The sequence below is a fragment of the Lethenteron reissneri genome, chromosome 37 (genome assembly GCF_015708825.2).
Source record: "Lethenteron reissneri isolate LAM-NWPU_2019-01 chromosome 37, ASM1570882v1, whole genome shotgun sequence".
Lineage (NCBI taxonomy): Eukaryota > Metazoa > Chordata > Hyperoartia > Petromyzontiformes > Petromyzontidae > Lethenteron > Lethenteron reissneri.
In genome coordinates, this window is record NC_083815.1 from 13,718,751 (window position 1) to 13,746,044 (window position 27,294).

Below are 27,294 nucleotides of genomic sequence, written 5' to 3' on the forward strand. Positions count from 1 at the left end.
TGAAATTCCTTAATATTATCTTTGATCTTTTAAAGTCATTTGGATGTTTTCAGATCGATGCACACATTTCAAATATATGCAATCCAAGTCTACTCTTCAAGAACAGCCAAGTCCTCTAAGTGACCTTTGATAACCTCACAATCAGGCAGTGTCTCTTTAATCCATATTTGTTTTTCGATTAGGCCACATGGGAGTAGTTTTGCCCATTAACACTCCACCACGTGACAAGATCGTCGCGTTTACAAAGATATATATGTACGTGCCAATGTATTGATCAAATTCTGACCAATAAAAACCACCGGTGGCTTGATTCATGACTGAATCCAGCAGTGCCTCAGCATTTAACAGCCCTGATGGGAACGTGGTGAAGTGTGGAGCCCCCTAGTGAAGGGCGAGGCAAGCGCTCACATGTTTCGGTACATGCGCTGTCCCTCCTGCTGGTTTTGCAGGCGCGTCTTGGCCAGGTCGATAGGGAAGACGCACGTGACCCCGATGAGCCCGGCGATGCCGCCATTGATCAGCTTGGCCGGAAGGCTGCACGCAACATCAACAGTTCACCGCCGTGAGCAAGCACAGCTTCCACCATCGCGAACCACAACACAGGTACACCACCCCGCAGCTACACCACGACACAGCCACATCACCACACAAGTACATCACCACGCAGCCATACCACTCCGCATCAACACCCCCACCGTAAGCCACACCACCACACAGCAACACCACTACAAAGCCACACCACCATCAGCCAAACCACCACGCAGCCATAACACCATCCGGTCACACCACCACACTTTAAAATGTCCCAGTTCATACTGTAAACAGCATGTTATAAATATAGCATACATTTCAAATTGCTGGAAGAAAATTATTTCCAATGTTTCACATTTTCCAACCATTAACACAAAATGTCTCATATCTACATATGTGCCAGACAAAGAGAGCCTATGTGGTTTGCTAAGTGATGACAAGGGGAGAGAACATCGAGGTGGAAGGAGAGACAGGGAGAGGCTGGGGTTTCGAATAGGGAGTGGATTTCCAATAATGGAGGCATCTTGTTGGCAATGCCCAGGCCAGGGCTGGGATGGGCGGTCCCAAGTGCTATCCCAAGGGGGCCTGGGACCGCTCTCATTTGTTTATTCGATGGAAAGATATAGAATTCGTGGCTCGCATCCCAGGAATCCGCTTGCTCACCTCAGTGGTTTCTCGGCCATTTAACAGAAAGCTCTGCTGCGAGGTGTGGACGTGGTCGCTGATTCACGGTCGCTCCTGTCTCTGCTCCGTTCCTTGCTCCGTGCGTCTGCAAGGGCTGAGCTGCTGCTGCTGTCCCAGCTGTCGCCTTATGGATCCAGGACTCGACTCCTACCTACGGGTAAGCAGCAACATGGGTTCAACTGAAATAACATGACCGAGGGCTACCTTAGGTTACGTAACACAGGGGCAGATTCGAGTTGCACGACACGGGCACTGAAGGAACTAAAAGCAACGCCAACATGGAGTCAGGCAATAGATGAGCAGTACAGCACTGGCTGTACAATAGAGGAGCAGTACAGCACTGGCTGTGGTAGTGCCAAGGCCATCGGTCACCTGCTGCGGATACTCCACTCGGGCACCCTGTGGAGGAAAATCCCTTGAGTTATACTGTAAATACAAAGCAGAGGATTCAATGCCTCTTGCACCCACTGCCTTATGAGTCCAGTGCTCTTATGCACGTAGAGCAACAAACACAGCTATCACTGCCGCCTAAAACACCCATCTCTGCCCATTAAAGTTCACCTCTCCATTACTATGCAGTCCATCAGGAACGTAGCTTGCTCGTGCAACATATCTCCTGACCTCCCTCTCATGCTCTCCTGTATGATTAACATCACATCCTAAACAAAGTCATCGACCAACGTGCACGCCTTCACGTGACACGGTGGGGGGGGGGTTAAACCGCAGACACAGGCGTGGCTACGACACGCGGCTCTCGGGTTGGGGGATGGCTAATGCATGAGAGCGGCCAGAAGGTGGCAAAAGATTGAATCGTCAGAATGTCAAAATTAGCATATGTATTTATACTGGAGGAATCCTATGAGCAATGAAGCTCTTTTTCACAGATGTCTAGTAGGGGCGGGAAAAAAACTTTACAAAAGCAAAAAATATATAAAAACACGATAGTAGTGCAAAATAGAAGAAAGGTAATCAAATCACCCAAAACACATACAAGTACAACTAAACCATCCCCATCCTACCAGACAAAGCCCACTGAGGTATTCACTTATTTTTTGAAAGCGACCCTTCCACAAATGACGCCGATGAATGGTCGGGGGGATAGTGATTCCGATTTGGTGGTGGAGGCGTGAGAGCGCGTGAGCTCGGAAATAATGTCTCCATTCGCAGCGGTGCCAGGGACTCACTCCCTTCCCCCCCCCCAGCTACGACCAAGCCTATCCCTCTATTTCAATCCCTCTTGTTCTAGCGTCATTACAACTACACCACCACTTACAAATAACCCAATTGTTAATTTCAAATCATTATCATCCTATGTAAAATTAAATAATTGATGTGAAGCAGCATGGTAAATGCACTCTATAAATCGAGATAATATTAGAAGAACGGAAGACGATGCGTGCCAAGTGTGCGAGTCTCACGCTGAATGCGTCCCCACTCGAGGGCTGGGACATCACAGATTGCTAGAAATTTTCCGCACTGAGGCTGGGCACTGGAGCCCTCCTGTGAGCTTTCATAAAGCTACGTCGACGGCAGGGGTTAGCGACGGTGTCCATGCAGCTTCATCACAGGCGTGAGTGGGAATTCCTATTACGTACAAGGACCCGAATTACGAGCATGACTTTGGAATTGAGTATTTTTTTAAATCCTTTATATTAAGTTCGCGTGCTTGCGTGCTGCGTGCTTGCGTGCTTGCTTGCTTGCTTAGGACCGTGCAAATCTTTCGGTCGTTTTTTAACCCACTTCCCGTGATCCAATCGAGCTGACATTTTCCACACAGACTCGTGCCAGACAATTATTGTTCGTGAAAAAAAATTCCCAAAATTTAACACTTTTTAGGCAAACAAAAATTTATTTTACATATATTCAAATAGAACGCATTCATGGCTTTGGCTGAACGTCAGAGTGTAAGAGCCCAGAGCGTAACCCCTCCACAGGCCGTGGTGGAGTAGCGCAGTTGGTAGCGCCCTCGCTTCCCATGCCAAAGGTCGCGGGATCGATCCCCGTGTCCTCCACAGGCGAATATATTTTTAAATCCTTTATATTAAGTTCGCTTGCTTGCTTAGGACCGTGCAAATCTTTCGCTCGTTATTTAACCCACTTCCCGTGATCCAATCGAGCTGACATTTTCCACACAGACTCGTTGTGTGTGACAATTAATTTTCGTGAATTTTTTTTTCCAAAATTTTACACTGTTTAGGGAAAACAAATTAAATATTTAATTACCAATTGCTTAATACTGGCAGACAATCATCTGACCCATAGATTGCAGCCATCTCAAGCCAGAGGACGAGAGAACTCTAGCCATCACGCATATAAAGGATTTAAAGTGAAAAACTTTGTTTTTACGGGTTTACTTGTATTAATTGACATTGTACTTTTAATTTTAAATTAATCAACGGGGGAGGGGGCTTTTAATGTAAACCTCGCATTTGTCTTTATCCAAGGGCGTTTCCTCATTTGTCAATTCAGAAAATGTGGGGCAGAGAAACTCCCTCCACCAGGCTGGTGGTGGAGGTCTCCTCCACTATCAGCGGCACAAACTCCAGCTGTGCCACAATAAACCTCAAGCACATTCGCAGCAGTGTTATTTCATTTAAATCATTGTTTGAGTTTTGTATTATTTCATTCAAGTTAAACATATTGGTTACAGCAATAATAATTTACCCCATTCCCTCTGCTCCTGGCCATGTAGCGCGCTTTTTTCACATCTAATTACGGGGCACTCAAATAATATCTCGCGCATCACGCTATGAACTTGGCCGCCTGAGTATAATTCCTAGCCATAGCTAACATCAGTGGGGAGTGATATCAGAGGCAATCCTGGGCTCTCCCTTCACCAACCTGCATGACCCATCATGGTAAAGTATGGCAAATCGATCCCCATGACAAGTATATTGGTAAAGGGCTGCACTTTTTATTCATTATTGTTATCTTAACATTTTTCTTATGGCCATTGATTGTGTTAAGGAATCAGTGACTGAGGAAGTTTTATATGTCTGTGATCCCCATTTCCAAATGTATCTCCACACGGAATCTTGTCAAGGCAGGCTAATCCGCAGCAGCGTGTGGGCGTGAGTTATGAGCTAAGTCGGAACATAAAGCCACCCTCCTCCACTATGCGCTATTGATTTAACGGTCATGTGTCGCCCTAATGCACGGTCGGTCAGTCCAGCCAGCTCTCGCATTAGTCACACAAAGTGTGTCCTTTGTGGTGCAACCTGCCAGGGGCCAGGCCGCCCCGTCGCCCAGCCTCTCCTCTCGCGTTGACCTACAGGGACTGCAGCGATAAGGCAGCTGCTGGCATCAGTGTGCCCTTCAAATGATGCTGCGGATGCACTGTAAACTGGTGAGGTTCAAAGAAGACAGGAGACATTGTCAATAGGAAGGGACCTCCTCCTTGCAAACACATTTTTTTGTTTAATTACTGTATTTCTATCCTTCCACATCGATGCTCACTGCTTTCTCCAACCTGCACTAACTAGGCTGGTAAAATAGATTTTAAAAACCCTCACACACCGCATGGCGTGGGGAGGCTCTCATCCATCAGTGGATTTTAGAATAGGGCCACACACGTGCAAGATTATTTACGACAAACTCAGCAGCAATCGAAAGAGTGGATGTTCATGTCCCGGTCAAGGGTTGACTCGGCCCTTCATACCTTGTTGTCCTACCCCCCCACCCCCGATTAGCACAGTTGGCTACATATGGTGTGAAAGTTCAACATACATACATCCCTCCGGAGTTCATGATCTCAGTGGCCCTTTATCCTTGTCCTACGGAAAGACTCAGCCTCACCATCGGAATTTGGAATGTTCAGCACTGGCTCCGAGCTGTGAACAGATGAGTGCCACCTCATGCTGAGTTGAGCAGGAAACCACAGACTCTGAGTCTAGACTTGACCACTGAGTTGGGAAAGCGGCTTCTGAGACACAGGCAAGTGTCACACACAGCAGGTCGCGGCTCGGTATTGGAGTCAAACTGGGGAGAGTAGAGGTGGAGGAGAGAGATGTAAGCATAGTACTGCAGAAAACCTACAGTATGAGGCAGCAGCTCATGACATAATCATTGCAGACACACATCAGCCATTCTCCTTGCAACATATCTGTCAACATGAAATTAAATGCTACCGATTCATTTCCATTCAACTACTGCAAAACAGCATTGTTGCAAGAGAAATGTAACTTTGCACTGGATCCAATGCAAGCGTTAACAATGCCGTGCAGTTTGACCCATTAGGTGTGTTGTGGCCTTCTGGATGTACCCCTCTCAACAGATGCACAAGTGTTTGTAAAGCCTGTGGTATGAAACAATTGCTGACTGCATCTATTTGACTCCAGCTGGTTACTTCGGATCTCCTTCACCTCCCTGGTAATACGAGTAGAGCACTCGTCGGTGTGTCAATTGGGCTTGAGAGCGAGTGTGTGGTCAAGATAGGCAGGAAGAAAGAAAGGTATTTAGTGAGTGCCACCATTGCCCTGACCGAGACATTGACGTGTCCTGAATACCACACCAAGAGGGGCAGCACGACAGATGTCGCTTTAATGCCAACCGGTACGGATTTTCCCTTGCACCAACATAATGAGGTCTGCCCGAGTTTGCGTGACGACTTTGGAGCGGAGCGATAATCCTGCTCTCCGGCGGCTTTACTCCCAATGGGCCCAGCCTGTTCACCCCACCCCTCGATCCCAGCACAAGGTAAAGGGGGGAACTGAGCAACCCCGCTCCGAATCACGTTTGCGTTTCTTCCCTCAGGCCCTGTTTCTGACAAATTTGAAGAACGCCGAGGCAGCACGGATTAGGGGTGGGGGGGGGCAGGGTGGTGGGGGGCAGTGTGGGTGGCAATCAATTACGCTGCCCGTCGCCACCTCCGGCCAAATTACCCCGACAGCCCGTGTGCAGCGCAGCGCAGCACAGGGTGAGTGCACATTTATGAAATGGACGAGATATTGTCCTTCAAAGCATGTGTACACTTTTGCGGCAGCAATGGAAAAAGGTTGCCGCGAATGATGTGGTGGTGACGCCGCTGCTGCTGCTGCGTTGGTAGTGGTGCACAAACTCAACACACCTGTCAATAACACTGTGGTCTTAAATATATATACAAAATAGGCGATTATTCTTTGGTTTTTTCGGTAAAGTCACGTATAATAATTAAATAATAAATTAAATAATAGCATACGACGTTTCGATTGCAACACAAGCAATCATCATCAGGTATAATGAAATAGCGACATAGAATATAACCAGAAAACTATAGACAGACATATAAGCAGACAGATATCACCAAGATACATAGAGAGAGCAACCCAGGTACAGAGAGAGGTGATCGTCTCTGTGGGGTGGCCTTAAATAGACAGAGGGGGGCGGAGGCAGAGAGAGGGAGGGGGTAGGGAAAACATTTACATGTCAATGAGTACGAAGGGAGGGGAGTAAGGTAAGCAGGCTTAGAGGGAGACAGAACACACTAAATTAAATAACCTAGCAAAGTATCGAAATGTTATGTAAAACGACACAGAGAGTCGGTCAACACACAATTAACGCATTGCCTGGTCGATTACGTATTTCAAAGATTGCTACCACTCCGTATATATAATGGTTGGAGAGGGGGTCAGCCTTTTGTTATGCAGTCTATTCTTAGTCTTAAGCCTCACCTTACCATATTAATAAAAAGTGTGCCGTACTTGGCCCTTCCCCTCTCCAACCAATATATATACGGAGTGGTAGCTCTTGTAATCTCTCATTTACTTGATACAGCTGTCGTGGCTGTGACGGTTCCACCTGAAGACGGAAGCTTGTGTTGCCTCCGAAACGTCGTGATTTTTATTTTATTTTACTTTTATTAATTTTAATGTTTTACCTACGTGACTTTACCGAAAAAACCTAAGAATACTCTATCCCATACAGACGGAACAGGTGGAGTCCACATTTGCTGTACCGCATTCTCCTGGCGAGCCAGGGTATCGCTCCTGCTCACGTCCACGGGAAGGGAGTTTCACAACGTTTGTGCAATCCAACCCTCACTTCCACAGCACTGAATTATAGACGTGCATAGCCACCACCGACTCAATCATTACTATAACTCTATTACTTTTGTAGTGCCCATAACTTGCTTATTAACTTCTTGTTTGCTACCATTGACACAAACGATGACGTCATACATCTATGGGAGGTGTGCGCACACAGCACAGGAGCATTGTACCGTGGGAGGTTTCTGGTTATATAATTAATTCACTGCAGAAAAACAGCACCAGCTGTGCATCCTTCCTCCCGGTTCGAACTCCAACTCCCATTCCACTGTTGTAAGTCAGAGGTGTGCAGAACCACATCGTACAATGGGCCATCCCCAAGTGCTGCCCTCACGTCTTAATTGCACCAAACTACATCCTCGGGGTGACTTGTAACGTATCCCCAAATCAATCACTTATATAACAACAAAACAACACGTTATGTATGTTGAACTTCTTTCACATCGTACATAGCCAACCGCGCTACTCTGAGGTGCATCTATGACTCCAGCAGACAATTAAGAATGCGATTTTTACATTTTGGACGTGTCTTCCTGAACTGGTCCTCCTGATGGTCATCTGGCCAAAGTGGCTTGATCTCCTGTTCCCCTTAGCAACACTAAAAACCGTGGTATTATTTAATTAACCAAGCACATTCGATGCATCAACAGCTTCATGTGCATCAACAGGAGGGTCCCACAGATACCAGAGGACACTCAAACGTCGCTGCACAGATATCTCAGGAAATGCTGGTTTGGCTTTGCAGCCTTCTGCAGTCATCTCAGTGCCCAGCCATGGATAGTCTCATGCACGTCAGGGTGAGACTGTCATTCCTGAATTATTCTATACTCTGATTTCCAAGTCACCTGATGGCTGACATACATGGTTGCTAACACGCCAAGCCAAAGACTGACGTGAAATAAATCATGAACAATCTAAGTGAGGGAATACAATAATGTATAAGTTATCAATTCTGCCTATTGAAAAACACGCACCCGTCGATTGCAGAAACACATTGAAACACGTTACTTCTCGTGACCCGGATGAGTTCTTGAGAGAGGCTCGTGTACCGTGCTGCCAGGGTGGCTGCAAGTTCTTCAAACGATGAATAATCTCCTGTTTCCTGGGCCCGTGCCCAGTGAAACGCTGCACAGCCCCTCCACGTCACACACGCACCGCCACCTCCTCCTCCCGCACATTCCGACCTCAGCTCCACAGGGGACACATTCACCGCCCCTTGCAGAGTGGTGAACAGCGAGCCAAAGCCAACTTTACAAATGACAAGTGTGAAATGGAAAGGAAACGGTAAATCATTCAATTAGCGGCGAATGTATGCACAGGCTGTGGCGCGCATGCGTGTGACTCGTGGCTTTCATACTCAAGGCTACACAGAAGCTCTTTTGCAGGCTCCTAGTCAACGGCAGCAGATTCGCATCCACGACAATTCCACTATTTAAAAAAATGCTCACTGAGTGAGTCCAGTCAGTCAACTGTGAAACACACAGGCTGCGTACTTGTGACATGCAACCAAAGCAAAGACACAACATACAAAACAATTCCATCCGTTTTCTTTCGCAATAATACATGACCAAAAATATTCAACAATTGTGGATGTTGAACTGCTTTCGCACTCTATGTAGCCAACAGTGCTAATCGGAGGTGCGATTATAAACCTGGTTAAGTACAATTGCTCCACAGCTCTAATAACAAATGTTGGCAGTGCGGCTGTGCTGCCAATAGAGATTGTGTTGCGGTTCCACGACCGTGCAAGGGCAGGCCAGAAGCTGCAGCCTGGACCCACGCTGCAGTAACCGCCGCCACGCAGCTCCGTGACCACCGGCACCTCCAGCCCCATTGTTCCGGCGCCCTCCACTTCTCCATTAATTAATAATGATTTTACGACCGATAAACTTGTTTTTGCCATCGTATATGTGATAGATAAACTTGTTTATGTCAGGGGTGTCCCGGTGGCGAGATGTTCACTACCTCGCCTAGTATACAAGAGGTCATGGGTTTAATCCCATGACCTCTAACCCCCTCCCTCTCTCTGCCTCCGCCCCCCTCTGTCTATTTAAGGCCACCCCACAGAGACGATCACCCCTCTCTGTTACCTGTGTTGCTCTCTCTATGTATCTTGGTGATATCTGTCTACTAATATGTCTGTCTATAGTTTTCTGGTTAGATTGTATGTCGCTATTTCATTACACCTGATGATGATTGCTTGTGTTGCAATCGAAACGTCGTAATATGCTATTATTTAATTTATTATTTTATCTTTAGACGTGACTTAACCGAAAGAACCAAATAATAATTCCTGCAGTCACGAAAGTTCTAAAATTAAGATCGGAAATAACTGCTAACATCGGCAGGTAGGATGAAAACATCACAGCCAGTTATGACTTAAACTGGTTAATAACGTCCTTCCAATGATTGCTCAGTTTGTACCCATCTTCTCGGTTGAAATTGTCTTGAAATATCTGGATGGCTTCATGAACGAATCTTTGTTGATAGCCAGTAGGTTTGCAGAGTAGCTTCGTCTTGGGGAAATCAATTTCGTGGAAGCCCACAGTGTTAAAACAATGAGCAGCCACGGCCGAGGTATTGGTCCTACCATGTTTCAGATCTGCCTTATGTTCACGAACACGGTCCGAGACATGTCAGGGATCACATCCTTCACAGATGGGATCAGATCACAAAATTTATGCACTGTGTTGAATCGAACCTGGATCTTGTGTTTGCTCATGATTTGGGAAATATTATTGGTGACCTCTGCTATGTATGGAAAGGTGATGGTTTTAATTGGGTCCTCAGATGGTTCCTCTCCCAACGGTTGGGGTGATAGCTTTACGGATTGTATAGTCCGAATATCCATTCATCTTGAGGGCTTGGTGTGCGTGCTCCAGTTCACTGGCTAGGTGGTGATGGTCGGAAATGCAACGAGCCCTATGGTGGAGAGTTTTGATGATGGAATTCTTCTGGGCTGGATGGTGGTGGGAGTCGGGTTTTAGATAGGCATCCGTGTGGGTGGCTTTCCTGTAGACAGTGTCCCAACGAGCCATCTGGTCTCTTTTCTATTAAAACATCCAAAAATAGTAACTTGCCATCCTTTTCCACCTCCATTGTGAATTTGATGGCTGGGTGTATGGAATTGATGTGGTTGAAGAATTTGTTCAAAGCTGGCCGGCCATGTGGCCAGATGACAAACGTGTCATCTACATATCTCTTCCACAAGGAAGGACGTAGGATGGATGCCTGGATGGCATCTGTCTCAAATTTTTCCTTGAAAACATTGACTATCACTGAAGATAAAGGAGAACCCATTGGGGTACCTTCAACTTGTTTGTAGAATGTACCATTCCAGGTGAAATAAGTGTTGGTGAGGCAATGTCTCACCAGGGCCGGTACATCAGCATTCAGTCCTTGTTGAACCAAATCTTCAATGATTGCAATGGTGTCAGGCACAGGAGCTTTGGTAAAAAAATAAACTACATCGAAGCTAACAAGCAAATCACCTGGAGATAGTGAGATGTCTTTAATTAGAGATACCAAGTGAGCTGAATTAAGTACAGCTGAGGTGGTCTTGCCAGTGAATGGAAGCAAGGTCTCAGACAAAAATCTGGCGAGTTTGTATTTTTTGTTATTTTTCTATCTACGTGGACTTTACCGAAAAACCCAAAAGGTTTAAATTAAATGCCACAGAAAACATGTATTTTTATTGCATTTTATGAACCAAATGGTTGATACACATGTAACGTGCTTGTAATTTCAGAAGTGCAAATGCGTTATCAGAAAGTAACTGGTATTATAAAATGTTGAAAGTGATATCTAACACAGCCAATTTAGTTTAAAATCATGAAACAATAAAAACTATATATTTGAGACTGGGACTGGTGCTGGACCATCTTAGCCAGCAATGTCAAAACCTTGCCTGGAACTCAGAGGTCCCATAGGGAGTCGTTTCGTCTGCTGTGATGATACACAACCACATATGCAGGCCCAGACCTGAAATGTGAATGGCTTCTGTTCTAATGAACAATAACATTCACTGTCACGCTCACTTGCACACTGATATATATAGAGACAGAATTCCCCCATGCTGACATAGTGCTGGAAGTTACGGCAAATTTAGCACGTGTTCATAATATTCACTGTGACATGTAAACAGTAAATCCAAAGGTCCACCATATAATCTTCATCAGAATGTTAGGGAAAGTGTTATTAGCGAGCACCTACGAAGGCTGACGTGGCACATGAGGGGTGGGTGGCCCGCACCATGCCCGGACGTGTTTGTCTCCCCAGTGCTGATGTTTACAAGATCAAATTTTTTATACTGAAGGGATCCAATGAGCTATGCATTTATTTTTCACCGCAACAGGTACTCATTTAAGGCTAGATCTAACTAGGGGAGGCTCATTACCGGCTCTCGACTATACAGTAAATACACACCCACACACAGTTATTTGTGATTCTTTGCTTCAGAATGATGGACAATGACAAAACATATTTCAAGATTAAAGACACATGGAGAGATGAATGTTCGGAATTACACCGGGACGGAAAGAAAATAGCATGGATCGAGAGGATGACCATTGCGAAGATGGAGCAGGACCATGAGGAATGGTGACGATGTGGGGAGGCCTTCATCCAGCAGTGGATTAATAATGATTGATGATGATGATCACTCTGAGCATCCATTGTTCCTCGGGGTTTCTACATTCAAAGAATGCATTAAGAAACTTGAAAATAAATTTAATTCTGGGAACTGTGCACTCAAGAAACAGGGGCCAACACAAGACAGGGAAGTGACTTCCAAACAGTCGGAGCAACCGGTCGCACCACGTTACTCAATCGTGGAGTTCTGTGCTCCTGTGCAGTCACACTCATGCCATGACACACGTAAAATACAAGCTGCATTTTAATCAAACGTGCCGGATCGTCACAAACACACCTACCACCCAAGGGCACATTGTCCACCAGAAAGAAATTTGTCTCATATTCCATAACACCACTGTGGAAGGATTCAGGGTAACAACACTGTAGGGTAATACCCTTTGACCTTGGAGAACCGGGCCCCTTCAAACTAAACTCTCTCCAGGCGCTGGCCACCACCGGTGCACTCGAAATCGAGCAAGAGCCAGGCGGGTGACAGAAGCGCAAGATCTGAGCTGAGCGACTACCCCAAAAGTGAACGTGGAGAGAAAGTTCCACTTGGGCATCCTGTACACTTGAGAAACTATTCAAGCCGCCTGACAACACCAGGCCTTGGCTGTGGTTTCGGAGCAGCAAAGCCGTGGGTGAATGCATTTCGCGAAGTCTCCGACTCTTGGCCTCAGTCTCCCACTTCTACCAAGTTGAGTGGCATTTTGCTTTCACTGAACAACCTGTTAAGTTTGATGCTTCAGATTCTCGGATTGGTATTGCATCTGCGCGTCATTATCTCTGTAATTGCACAAGTATCTCTGATTGTTTAACACTATTTGATCAATGTATAATCAGACACCACTCACATACAGTATTATACATTAATTATTAACAACGTGAGATGGGTTTTTTTGCACACTGTATATTAACGTTAGTAAATTAATGTAAAATAGCATCTAGGTATTTTGAAGTCTAATTGTATTTTCATAATGTTATTATACCCATCTGTATATGTCAATGAATTGTAATAATACGTGGTATAAGTAAAAACACTAAGATTTGCACACATGCTTTGTTTGGTACCCTGCAGGCCTAATGGCTTCATTGTCCTGCGGTATCCAGTTTCCTTTACAAAGAGATGCAATCTGTCCATCAACTCATGCATGGTGTAAATATTAATATCAATAATAAGTTATAATTCATACCCCAGCCTCAGGCAGCAATACCATGACCTATGACCTCTCTGCTGCTGCCACTTTCAGGGCCCCTTGGCTCAGCTATGGTCTCCTTGCCTACAACTCCTGGGTGTTCATGACAGTCCGAAGCTGAGCGTAGCTCACTGATGAGCCCATTTGAGGGTGAAATGCATACATGCCACCGATGCCGGCCGCTTTCCATTACGTCTTTCTTAAAGCCCCATGAGCCGAAGGATTAAGGCGCGTGTTTCTGTGTAAATCCCACAATTTAACTTTGCTTTGTCTTCGTGCGGCATCGAAGCACTATTAACACTACAGTATTCCCTTAATGAAATATGAGTAAATCATGTGTGTTGGAAATGTCCTGAAGAACACTTTTTAATTACCACTTTATGTAGCAGAATTGGGATTTCTAAGTAAATATATTTAATATCAAGAATAATACATGCACAGTACAAGTAAAAAAGCATTCCCTCATAGCCACCAGGAATAAATCAAACTATGCAATCGCAGGCGCATTGGCTAAACATCACCGACAAACACGGAGACCACAAACGCCGCAGGACGTAAATGTGAAGACGTATACGCAAGTGGAAACGTGCGTAGGGTTACCATCCCAATTACAGTACCACGATATACCATTTCCACACAGACGTCACCCTGCCTCCACTCTAATTTGCACCATGACATTATGACATTTACCACTATTAATAGGCCAAAAACACACACTACATTATTTACAGCAGGGCACGATAAATACAGCACTGCCTCATTATTATGACATGCAATATCACCACCTCTGGTTATAATTAACTTTCACAAGTACACACTTGACAAGTGACGCTCCACTAGTTGGGGTTGGATCGTAATGACTCCACGAGGCGTACCGTAATTGCACGGCACGGTGGGCTGACATGTCTCCCTCTCCCTGCTTCCCTCCCCTCAACAATCCCCTCACTGCCCTCCCCCTCCTCCCCAAGGCAGCAGACACTGCGGGATTACACGGGCAGAGGGAGAGGAGGCAACAGCTGTTCCCTGCAGTGGCATAAGCGGTGGCACACGCGGTGAGATGTGCGGGTGGCACACAGTGACACACTGGTAGCACACACTGGTGTCAAGACAAAGATCCCCCATATAGCCTTAACAGACTGTTGGGGTCAAGTGCTGTTCGCAAGCACCTTTGAAGGCCTTCATGGCACACGCGGGGGTGGGTCGCTAGTACGACGGCCTTTGTCTCCCGAGCGGCAATGTTCACACACTGCACTAGGTACTCATTTGAGGCCAAGTCGACCTAGGGGAGGCCCAGGACCGGTTCAGATCATTGTCATTGGTGTTGGCTGAGAATCGAACTCGGGTCACCAGGTTCATTGCGCAGTGCGCTAGCCGCTACACTACCGCTCCCCATACACTGGTGGAAACGCGGATGGCACGCACGGGTCACACACGAGCTGCCTCTAGCCTCTCTTATCTCTCTCTATGCAGGCCCTGCTTTCTCCAGCAGGGAGACACGGATTCAGTATTATTGTTCCATTGGTTTGCCCAGATAAGTCTCTCTGAGTCTCAAGACTCTTTTTCAGGAGGGTCTTTCCAAGTGTTCACAGTGAGGGACGATATTAATGTTTGTGCAATCCCAGATTGAGTGATTTGTATATAGGTTTTAAGCATTTGGATGTTTGGCCAGTACCAATTTAATGACATTGTGTATGTTTTTTTTAGTTATGAAAGAAAACGAGAGACCCAGAGGAAACCCAGGCTGAACATGGGGAGTGCATACAAACTCCACACAGAAAGACACCTGAGTCTGGAAACGAGCCGAGGGCTTTTTGCTCGAAGGTGCAAGTGTTACCACTGTAGGGGTGTCAGGGAAAGGATTCCCACCAATAGGAGGGTTAGTGGGAGGGGTGATCGAGTAGATATAAGGGGAGAACGGGCGGGAAGAGGGGGCCTTTGGCGGGAAAGAGATTGGGACGGCTGGGGACAGGTGTGGATGGGAGAAAAGGATTAAAAGACAACACCCCTGCAATCTTGTGTCGGCTCTCCTTTACACCACTGTGCTGCCAACCTGCCTCTCGGTCGTGACTCGGCACTGACTACAGAGATGAGTAGCGACGTCTGCCCCATTGTCTACAGTGACACACACGGCGCTACACTACAACACAGGATTTCAATCCAGACGTCAAGTACTACAACCGGCATTGCTACCGATAATGTACTGTAACAACCGAATATATTTGCAAATATTGTAAAAAGCAATAGTCACACATTTGCCACATTATTCATGTCAAATGAAAACAATGAACACCAAGCCCCAATGAGCAACGGGGCGGTGCTCATCTCCGGTTTACAGCCCCGGGCCAGTGGTTGAAATTCCACATTCCCATGGTGGGGGGCGAGTATTTCCAAAGGAAGACTCTCGTTGTATGTGTGTATGATGAACTTCTTTCACACCATACATAGCCAACCGTGCTAATCGTTGACTTCCCCACAAAGTGGTACTCATTTTAATCAAACCCTGCGGGATGATGGGCTAAGTCACTTCCCCGACCAGGAGTTGAACTCGCAGCCTTCCAATTGCGAGCAACTCGCTCTGCCGCTGAACCACCAGGCCGGACACACCTCGCAAATACAGACGAACAAATATCTCTCCCGAGCCGTGAATGTGCATCGCATCTAAATGAAGAGCACACACCTACAACACTTTTAATACACCACAACAATAAGAGGTTGGTTTGTGTACAGTATTATTAATTACACAGGTTTTAGCCAAGTGAGATTTGTTCCTTATGAAAGCAAACTTGCTTTAACTACGCTAGTGTAGCTGTACGGATTAAGTAATTATTTTATTAAACTATTTAGTTACATGCGCTTTTGTCAAAGTTGGGAAGTGGATCATGACATGAGCTGACTGTGTTGACGTCACAGAGTCTTCAACGTGCAGGTGATGACGTACATCACGTTTAAGACATTCCAAAAGCTTAGTTGCTGCAATACAAACGGGCTCAGCGGTGAGTGCATCGGATCCAGAAAATCCACACATCCTCGTGGCTGTTCAGCTGCCCAACGTCCAACCAAAGGGGCATGAATTAAACCCACCACAGGATAGCCAAATACAATTGCAGCAATATCATCAAATAAACCTCCAAAAGTGTTCCAACACTAAGCCTTCTAATCAAGTGTTTGCTGGCGCAAATTATATGCAAGCTAAGATGTAAGGCACCTGAGCATAGGAACACGTCTGGGAGTGAAGGAAAGTGTTGGGTGCATGAGTGCTTCACAGGGGAAAATGTCCGGCACGTACAAAATATGTTCTACGAAGTTACAATTCTCGAGTCATGATTTGTTTTTCAGTTAAAGGAATACATTTGAAGCTGGCAGAGGCATCAGAAAATGTTGTGACCACCCAAAACCAAAGCCCTGAGCCAGCAAGGCCGAGATCCTGTAATTGACTTGACATCCAGCTTCATGATACCAGCTTCTAAAGTGGAAATAGTTCATAGTTTTGACTTAAAACTTTGGTGACTGCAGGAATTCATATTCTTTGGTTCTTTCGGTGAAGTCTCATAGATAGAAAAATAAGAATAAAAATAAGTGAATAAAAATATACTAAAAATATTTTTTTAAACACCACTAATGTTGACTGTAGCCTAGTTATTATTATACTTATTATTGGTTCTTTCAGTAATAAAAATTAAATGCCAATAAAAACAAAAAACCACGACGTTTTGATCGCAACACAAGCGGTCGTCATCAGAAGAGGGGTTAGCCTCTAAAGGCAAACTTTTTATAAAGGTTTAGAAATGGGCGTAGCCCAAGTGTGTCAGCAGCATGAGCCGGGCAGCTAATGTTAATGTAGGAGAAAGACAAGCAACTACACCAATCAAAGAGCCGCCAGGCAATCATTGCACCTCGCTCCACACACCCACACTGCTGACGGTGAAGGTTCACAAGAAAACACAAATCAAGTCATGACCCAAAGTGGTTGATGGCATCTTTCCAATGATTGCTGAGTTTATAACTATCCTCTCGGTTGAAATTGTGTCTCTGTCTATATATATGGATGGCTTCATGACCAAATCTTTGTTGATAGCCAGTAGGCTTGCAAAGTACCATCGTCTTGGAGAAATAAATTTCATGTGAGCCAGCCGCATTAAAATAATGATCAGCCACGGCAGAAGTATTGGTCCTACCATGTTTCAAATCTGCCTTATGCTCACGAACACGGTCCGAGACATGTCGTTTGGTTTCCCCAATGTAACTGTTGCCACAGATACAGTTTAGTTTGTAGACGCCGGGATATTGCATCTCAGGAATCTTGTCCTTCATAGATGGGATCAGATCATGAATTTTATGTACTGTGTTAAATCGGACCTGAATCTTCTGTTTGTTCATGATTTTGGAAATAACCATTGCTATAGTCTACATTATAGACTACCAATACACTCACCAAACTTAATAACCAGGCTACAGTCAACATTATATACTGCAAGTACACTCACTCCGATTAAAAACCAGGCTACAGTCTACATTAGTGGTGTTTTTTATTTTTTTTATTTTTTTATTCACTTTATTTTATTTATTTATTTCTATCTACGTGACTTTACAGAATGTACCAAAGAATATGAATTCCTGCAGTCACGAAAGTTTAAAGTCAAAATTTAACCGCCTCTACGCGGAGGGTTTCTACACAACCATACGATATTTTAACAAAATCCGAGACAAGAAAGCTCATCTGATCGAGTCACTCAAATTTCTAAAGAGATACCGCGACTCTAAGGTAATACCGATCTCATTTACACTGACTTCTGCTGCCGTCACATCTTCCAATGGCAAACTAATTTTGTTCAGCGCTAGTTTGGCCCTGATCTCAGAGAGAATTATACTGCTCCGTACTGAACTAGATCATGTAGACAAGACACTCTTGAAATCACACTTAACATTGACAGAAAAAATTTCCACATCTGATTGGGAACATGTAGGTAACAAGACTGCTTCATCAGCCACTACAATGTCAGCTAAATGTAAAGATAACCTGATTTCCAAGTTCAACCTCCTGTCCAAGAAGAAACCAGATCCACACGTTAAAAAGTTAGACGTTGACAAGGTTGTTATTCATCTTAGTAATAGCCCAATTTCCGATGGTCTAAAATCGGTTTTGGCTAAAGGGTTGAACTTTGCAGTCACCCCCAAACACATACCAGTGGATGACATTATTGCCCAGGTCAATGTAGCTCTGAAGGGTTTGCGACACATCGCTGCAGACGTGACAAGATCTGAAATCGTTGCAACCCTCAAAAAGCGTACCAGTCAGCAACATCAGTAAGGATGAGCGTTTTGGGTTATCTCAATTGAAAAAGAGGGATGATATCGTCATCCTCTTCGCCGACAAGGGCAATGCCACGGTCATCATGGACAAAATCATGTACAATAACAAAATTCAGGACCTACTTAATGATGGTAGCTACACAAACATTTAAAGAGATCCCACTAACATCCTCGTTACAAAAAAACGAACACTAACATCACTGATTCAGCTTTATTAATTAAACAGACCAAACGGTTTTCCTTAAAACCTTCTTCTGCTAGACCACCCAGATTATATGGCTTACCAAAATCCAAATTCAAGGTACACTCCTTCATCCCATCGTCTCCACCATTGGCTCACCCACCTACAAACTGGCCCAATATCTCTGAGACTTTGCAGCCATTCACTGGTAAGACCACCTCTTCTGTACTTAACTCAGCTCACTTGGTATCGTCAATTAAAGACATTTCACTCTCCCCAGGTGATTTGATCGTTAGTTTCGATTAAGTTTCTTTGTTCACCAAAGTTCCTGTGCCCGATACCATTGCAATCATTGAAAATTTGGTCCAACAAGGATTGAATGCTGATGTACCGGCCCTAGTGAGACACCATCTCACCAATACATACTACACCTGAAATGCAACATTCTACAAACAAACTGAAGGCACCCCAAGGGTTCTCCCTCCGGTTGTAGACAATATTTTCATGGAAAAGTTTGAGATGGACGCCATCCAGGCATACACTCTATGCCCGTCCTTGTGGAAGAGGTACGTGGATGACACGTTTGTCATCTGGCCACATGGCCGACCAGCTCTGAACCAATTCCTCAACCACATCAATTCCATACACCCAGCCATCAAATTCACCATGGGGGTAGAAAAGGATGGCATGCTACCTTTCTTGGATGTCCTAATCAAAAAGAGACCAGATGGCTCAATGAGCCATTCTGTCTACAGGAAAGTAGCCCATACCGACGCCGACCTAAAACCTGATTCCCACCACCATCCATCCCAGAAGAATTCCCTCATCAAAACTCTACACCATAGAGCTCAATGTATCTCCGACCATAAACACCTAACTAGTGAACTTAAACACGTATACCAAGCTCTCAAGGCCAATGTATATTCTGACTACACAATCTGCAAAGCCATCACCCCCACTATGGGGAAAGAGCCATCTGAGTATCCAATCAAAACCATCACCTTGCCATACATAGCAGGAGTAACCAAAAATATTTCCAAAATCATGAACAAACACAAGATCCAGGTCCGATTTAACACAGTACATAAAATTCATGATCTGATCCCATCTGTCAAGGACAAGATTCCTGACATGCAATATCCCGGCGTCTATAAACTAAGCTGTATCTGTGGCAGCAGTTACATTGGGGAAACTAAACGACATGTCTTGGACCCTGTTTGTGATCATTATTTTAATGCGGCTGGCTCACACAAAATTTATTTCTCTAAGACGATGGTACTTTGCAAACCTTTTTATTGTTTTTATTCACTCTATTTTTATTATAATTGTTCTATCTAAGAATAAGTCATAGTCTCAGCCTGGTTGCTGATGGGGCTGCACAATAACATCCCCGTTATATACAGCTTTTCTATATCCAAACTACATCCCAGTCAAGCTCTGATTCTCATTATGAGTAAAATTCATTGATATAACGCTGGTTAGCAATGACGCCGTCTGTTGCTATTTGTCTGTTAGCATGAAATTGGCCCTATGGGCAACATGCCACTTCCATGAGCCCTCACTTACACCGCCTCCTGTGGTAGACATTCCATATTGCACACAGCCTCCGCAGGGCAAGAACCAGAAATTCACTCCTCTAATAATATCCTCCAGCGGAGCCAGCTAATGCAATCTCACAGCACATAACACAGCATTTCAATCCTCTAGCCAGATTATTTGCGATTTTTGTTTTAATCATTTGTTTTGAAATGTTCCATTGAAGCAGGTAAAAGCTCACTGCAGGTTTATTCTCTCACTTGCATAGGTCAAGTTAAGACATCGTGATTCATGTCACTGATATCGCCATTACGTCCTCACTGCTAGGTACCGCAACACCTGGAGTATCTTGCAAGGAAGACATGCGATTGTGTGGCTCATGGCACAGTTCAATATTTGTCCAATATGTGTGTAAAGTACAAGACTTGTTATTTGAGCTTTTACTGTACAAGGTAATGGTGCAGCCTTGTATTTGCTCGCTCATATCGCTGCTAGCAGAATGACCTCCACTAGAGGGAGCTCTAGAGAGCCTCTCTCGAGCATCTCTCTCGAGCGTCTCTCTAGAGAGCCCCTGTAGAGAGCCCCTGTAGACATGTTCTGTAGAGAGCCTCTGTAGAGAGCCCCTGTAGACATGTTCTGTAGAGAGCCCCTGTAGACATGTTCTGTAGAGAGCCCCTGTAGAGAGCCCATGTAGACATGTTCTGTAGAGAGCCTCTGTAGAGAGCCCCTGTAGACATGTTCTGTAGAGAGCCCCTGTAGAGAGCCCCTGTAGACATGTTCTGTAGAGAGCCCCTGTAGAGAGCCCCTGTAGACATTTTCTGTAGAGAGCCCCTGTAGAGAGCCTCTGTAGACATGTTCTGTAGAGAGCCTCTGCACCTCTGATTAGCACGGTTGGCTACGTACGGTGCGAAGGAAGTTCAACATACATACATACATAATACAACATAGAACAATGGCTTTGAGCCAGACAGAGATCATTCGTACGAGGATGGGATTGGAATGATCAGCCTCCTGCTGGTGCGAAAGACTAAGCCAGTTGCCATCTAATATGGCATGAATGTGTATTCGCCATATTGAGTTATAAAGAAAAACACACAGTAAATGTCGGTTTACAAATATATCTGCAACAAAATAACACTTGTTTATTTAAAATTTTACCTAAAACCCAAATTTCAAATCTGGACTGTGGAATCTCAAAATATAAAAGGCTGGACAGATCTGATGAGGTGTTTTGCTGACAACATAGCTCACAGATAATAATACACTCACAGTTAAACATGTTGACTTAAAGCTTTCGTTACTGCAGGAATTCATATTCTTGGGTCTTTCGGTAAAGTCACGTAGATAGGTTAAAAGAAAACAACAAAAAATAACAAAAAACTACGATGTTTCGATCGCAACACAAGCGTTCTTTATTTTCTTTGAACCTATCTACGTGACTTCACTGAAAGACCCAAGAATATAGTTAAACATGTGTTTATTTATATCACGTTTAAGTCCATGTTCCATTGAAGCTCGTTTTGTGTAATTAAAAGTTAAGGTGTTTTGGGGCATTTTTGTAACATTTTACAAATGAGACAGCTCTATTGCTCCTGGTCAGGTGGTGCTTCGGAGCCACCCTGGGGAGCGGAGTGGCGATGCAGTGATTAGCCCACCGTGATATGAGCTCGGATACATGAGTTTGATTCATTGCCATGGCTTACATCAGTGGAACGCGATATCTAAACCGGACCTGCTCACCAGCGGTGAATTATGGATCATCACAATTCATGACCGAAACGGCATGGGGAGGCCTTCATCCAGCAGTGGATTGACAATGGTCCATACATAGTTGTTCCTTTTATTAGGAAAGCTACTCTTCTTGTTAAATGCATCACATTGCACAACTGGTTACATGTAGATGTGTGGTGCGCGGCTAGTTCGAGACTCGCTGTTACACGGTTATAAGTCCACCTCCGAATCAGGGGTGGACTCAGCTTATCACCACCTCTGGGGATCATTAAATCGGTACTGCTTCATGACAAGTCAACAATGCTCACACTATGGCGAGACCGATCTCCACCGTGAAAATCTGATGTCAGTCCTCTAACCGCCCAATGCTCATTTCAGCAAGGAGACACTTTCACATTGTTTCTAATTAAAACGCTAAAACGCAGGGATATTTTATTTTATATTCCCTATGTGGTTATTGGTGACCAGACTGAAACCATAAAGTCTCTACACTTGCGAGGAGGCTGCGTTAATCGAGGGGTGGCTTTCCAGATTCAATCCACAGACGTGGGTACTGCTGGCTCAAAATCCAATACATTTTGTATGAGATGCCCCTCCTTTTATCCACCGAGGCACCCTGCCCCCTCACTATTGGGAAATTAATCACACGGGAAGACGTGAAGCTGCCACGGTATGTCTCAATTCCATAAGTTGGTACGAAAAGCACACCGATGTACAAAGACAAGCATAGGACAACCAGTGCCCATGCTCCGTAACATAACACTCATTCATTCACCTCTGACCAGGAGTTGAACTCACAAGCTTGTGACTGTGAAATAATGCTTTGCTAAAACACCACCCGGCTTTAAACATGTATACACAATGCAGTCGTGTGTACACTTATATATATACATAGTACATGAGGGAGTTGTTTGGTAGGAATACCCATGAAGTGCAGTGATTTCAAAGTTAAAGCCTTTCCCCGCTCAAACGAATTTATCATTGCCATTTGTGGCCTTGAGCCAGTTGAAATTCCACATTACTTATAGCGAGGGTCAGCCAATCCATATTATGACCTCCCACCTAAGTATTGCTCAGGTTATCAGCCCCAAGAGGATGAAAATCTGAGTCAACAAGCGAGAGGAGTTTGAACTCGTATCCTCCACCCCCCGGCCTGTTATTGTAAACATGCCGTGCGTTAACCACGACGGTCAATGCTCTTGAACGCCGCAACATGGCACTGGCCAGCAAACAATGCTGGAATTAAACGGCACGGATTCCCGATCCATCGCTGTTTTAAGCGCAGCCTCTTGCTGAACACCGAACTTTAAGAGCCTCCTGCTTTTCAGCACAAAGGTCTTTACATTATTATAGAAATATGTACGATTTAAATTGATTGAATGAGCCTGCCGAGGTCAGCCTAAGATATATCGACATCAAGAAATAATCAGATATGCATGTTTCCATAGACAATAGGTCACAACATTTGGAATAATGCACAAGGAAGTGAATATGTACACATCGATGTGTCAATGGTTATGAGGTCACTGCTCTCTTATGCCCGGAGCACGTCAACAATCCGTTGTTTTCATTTTTATATTTGAAACAACTATAAATAGGAAATTTTTTTCTCTTTCACTTAACATAATTGTCTATATTTATGTTTATGGGTGTTAATGTGATGATGGCCCTCTGTTTGGGTGGCAGATTCGTGCCGGAAAGGAGCCCGGTGTTTAAGCAAAAATAGCATTGACTTATGCAGAGAATTTCCCATGCAACCACATGCATATTCTTGGTTTTTTCGGTAAAGTCACGTAGAAGGGAAGTAATAAAATAATAAAAAATAAAACATAATAATATGTATAAGCTCCTAGCTTGGCAGTGTCTCATTCTTCACCTGAAGACGGCTGCTTGCGTTGTAGCCGAAACGTCGCGAGAATTATTTTATTATGTTTTATTTTTATTATTTTATTACTTCCCTTCTACGTGACTTTACCGAAAAAACCAAGAAGATGAATCCCTGCAGTCACGAAAGCTTTAAATCGAAATTTAACCACATGCATACTTAAGGTTTCACCAGGCATTCTGCTTCATCCCCACGTGCAAACATACCCTCCAAAATGCCTGTGTGTATAATACAGGACTCTGGTGAAAATGAGCATTGAGACTCGGTCAAATTTTCCTTGATAAAAAAAAGATAATTCTGTCAATGCTTTTCCTGTCAGCATCTTCATAACTGCCCGGACGTGTCTTTTTTTCTTGCAGAAGGCTTTTCTGCCAGAATGTTGTAAATATAACGGTGATTCGGAAATTTTTTTTTAACCCTCATTAATCATTGATAGTGTGTGCAACTTCATGAGTGGCACTATGCCAATTGCTGCTAGATCTGAAGGCCCCCGAGTGTAGATATCACTCCCCTGACCTCCAGCAGTCAAGGTCATCAAGGTCACGTGCTCGGGGAGGAACCCTCCTGGCGAGATGGTGTGGGTTTGGAAGTGCAGGCCTCCAACCAGATCAATGTACACACCGCACACGCGCATGCTCGCATGGCGTGTTCCGTGTGTAGCATTTCAACACGCTGCTCCGTACATTTCTGTCATAGCCTCTGCAGTGTTATTTTGACGACTCACTGATTGAAGCTGCAGAAGATAATATTGGCAAGACAATCGCGGCATTTCGCAACAAAATGAATAAAAACGCTCATTCAAAAATGCAATGTTAGATGTGTTTTTTTATCCAACATTGTCAAATGTGTTAATCTTAAGAGACCCTTTCCAAAGGAATATGCACGCCGATCAAAGATTTGAATGATTTGCATGCAATAAATACATCTTGTGATGTGATCGAAGAGCCAGCATTGCACACTCACGTGATAAGGACGTCGCAGATAGCAGCGGTGCAGAATAAGCGGGTGTGCCGAGAACAATTCCAGCAGGTAGAGGCTTAAGCCGATGGTGTTTGAATAAAACCCGAGTGCTGCTGATGCTGTTGCTGCTGCACTGTAATTCACATGCAAAGCACAAATATCCCTCTAATATTCCTCACATCCACCCGTGCACCTCGCTATCTGTTGCGCACTCCCTCTCTCACGCTCCCTCCTCTCTCCTTTTTCCCCCCTCTCAGCGGCAGAGATGTCATGCCATGAGTGGGTGAGCTAGCGAGGCACGGAGGGGGCGGGGGAGGGAACGGATTATGCAATCGCAGGCCAGCGAATCAGTACGGAGGGGGCAACGCGCATGGCTCGCGGTGCCGGATCACGGCGCCACGCCATTAGAGCACCACCGCCGACCCACCCGCCCGCCCGCCCGCCAACCCACCGGATCGGCCAGATTTCCACCCTCTCATTGTCACGCGATGCCCCTTTATTAAGTGAGCTGAACCCAGAGATTGAGCAACAAATTACGGTGGATTTAGCAAATTAACAGCAGGCCATGAAATAAGTAAATAAATGTAAATGGAAACGGCATGCTGCCCAAGCAGTCTCTGACATGATTACATTACAATGCACGAGATTTAACACGAAAGGCAATGCATATCAAACAGCCAAGGCACAGTCCACAAGTGATTTCGTGCTTCCAGAGCCAATAACGCATAATGTCAGCAAGTGGTCTAGTGGGGGAAATAATGTGCCCTTTTACAGCAGAAAACAGTGCGCTCTGCTGTGGTGACGATTCACAAGAACGGTGAAATGTGCACATTACACAGCTGCACAACAAATGGTTAGGGTCCGGGCTCTTAATAATTTGACAGTACAGTACGCACAATCCACTGCGTCCTTTACGTACGGTGTTTTTAGTTGTCTTTTGTGTTCACAGCCTAATTCCTGACGCCGTTATCATTTAGCGATTATCGCGCGTGGCTGCCCTTTTTACGCGACAGCCTCTCCCGCGGGCTGTGCGTTTTGTGGCTCACGAAGGTGGCACAGCCCAAAGCGGCAGCGAAATGTCACGGCCACGAGTTGTTTTTCTTGGCAAGAACAAATCCAACAGTGGGCCGCCTGTTACGGGCCGTGCGTCCACCCCCGTGCCTCAGCTGGATTGGACTGTGAACCCAAACCAGGACCCCCGCGACCAACGAGCCAAGTGTGTCAGCACAGAAGAGGCCGGGCTACTGGCACACACACACACACAGATCAGATAGCTCGTGGACAATGCGCTGGATATAAACGCATGGTGTTGTTTATTTAGCAGGGAAGTCTTTTTCAGAAAGAGAGAAAATATAACTCAATTTAAGTGTATTATCTTGTTTTCCACAGTGTTGTGTCCACAGATATCGTTACAAACAGTGGCATCCGATGGCTCAGAGCGCTGAGCTGGCACCAGTGAAGTCCTTGGTTTGAATGTGACAGCTGCCCATGTTTAAAGGGGTTCTCAAGTGTTGATGGTCTCATTCTGGTCACCAATGACCGTACAAGAAAAACATTGGTTTTACACTTCATACGTTCCAACTCTAGGAATTACAAATATAAGTTTGTCACACTGCGGATAAGAGGTCGACTTAAAGGGATCTGACAAGCAGTTCTGTGCTATCTCTGTTGTCTAACATGGGCTGTTGCACTACTCAACTGCAGCGCTCTGCAGTTCCAAACTGGACTTCATCCCACGACAAGACAGCATAGTTGCAATAAAAGTCGCAAGACAAATAAAAATATATATAATAACACAGGCAGGGGGGATCATTCATGATCTTGACTCTCACATAAATCTTTGTGGGAGGGAGAGAGGAGTGTTTGGGACTTTGTGGTCAGTAAAGTGCGACGTGTCAACCGTGTGGAGCGGCGAGTCACCCGAGGGGAGCGGCGAGTCACCCGAGGGGAGCGGCGTGTCACCCGAGGGGAGCGGCGTGTCACCCGAGGGGAGCGGCGAGTCACCCGAGGGGAGCGGCGAGTCACCCGAGGGGAGCGGCGTGTCGCCCGAGGGGAGCGGCGTGTCGCCCGAGGGGGGCGGCGAGTCACCCGAGGGGAGCGGCGTGTCACCCGAGGGGAGCGGCGTGTCGCCCGAGGGGAGCGGTGTGTCGCCCGAGGGGGGCGGCGAGTCACCCGAGGGGAGCGGCGTGTCGCCCGAGGGGAGCGGCGTGTCACCCGAGGGGGGCGGCGTGTCGCCCGAGGGGGGCGGCGTGTCACCCGAGGGGAGCGGCGTGTCGCCCGAGGGGGGCGGCGTGTCACCCGAGGGGAGCGGCGTGTCGCCCGAGGGGAGCGGCGTGTCGCCCGAGGGGAGCGGCGTGTCGCCCGAGGGGGGCGGCGTGTCGCCCGAGGGGGGCGGTGAGTCGCCCGAGGGGGGCGGCGTGTCGCCCGAGGGGGGCGGCGTGTCGCCCGAGGGGAGCGGCGTGTCGCCCGAGGGGAGCGGCGTGTCGCCGGAGGGGAGCGGCGTGTCGCCCGAGGGGAGCGGCGTGTCACCCAAGGGGTGCAGGTCGCGACACTGGGACGGCGAGTGTCACTCACTCCACTCCCGTCCGTCTCCTTCAGAGCAGCCCAGCGTGTTATTTCAGACTT

General features: G+C 45.8%; 1 protein-coding gene across 1 annotated transcript in view; it reads right to left on the reverse strand.

Annotated features, from left to right (window-relative positions):
- Positions 1–27,294, reverse strand: part of LOC133351461 (mitochondrial glutamate carrier 1-like) — a 100,435-nt gene that overhangs the window by 42,922 nt on the left and 30,219 nt on the right. Inside the window, exons 2-3 of the mRNA XM_061566688.1 lie at positions 1,195–1,366; positions 409–534 (exon numbers count right to left, since the gene is read on the reverse strand). Of these exons, the coding sequence (XP_061422672.1) occupies positions 409–534; positions 1,195–1,214 (146 nt within the window). The 5' untranslated portion in view covers positions 1,215–1,366. The remainder of the gene's footprint in view (positions 1–408; positions 535–1,194; positions 1,367–27,294) is intronic.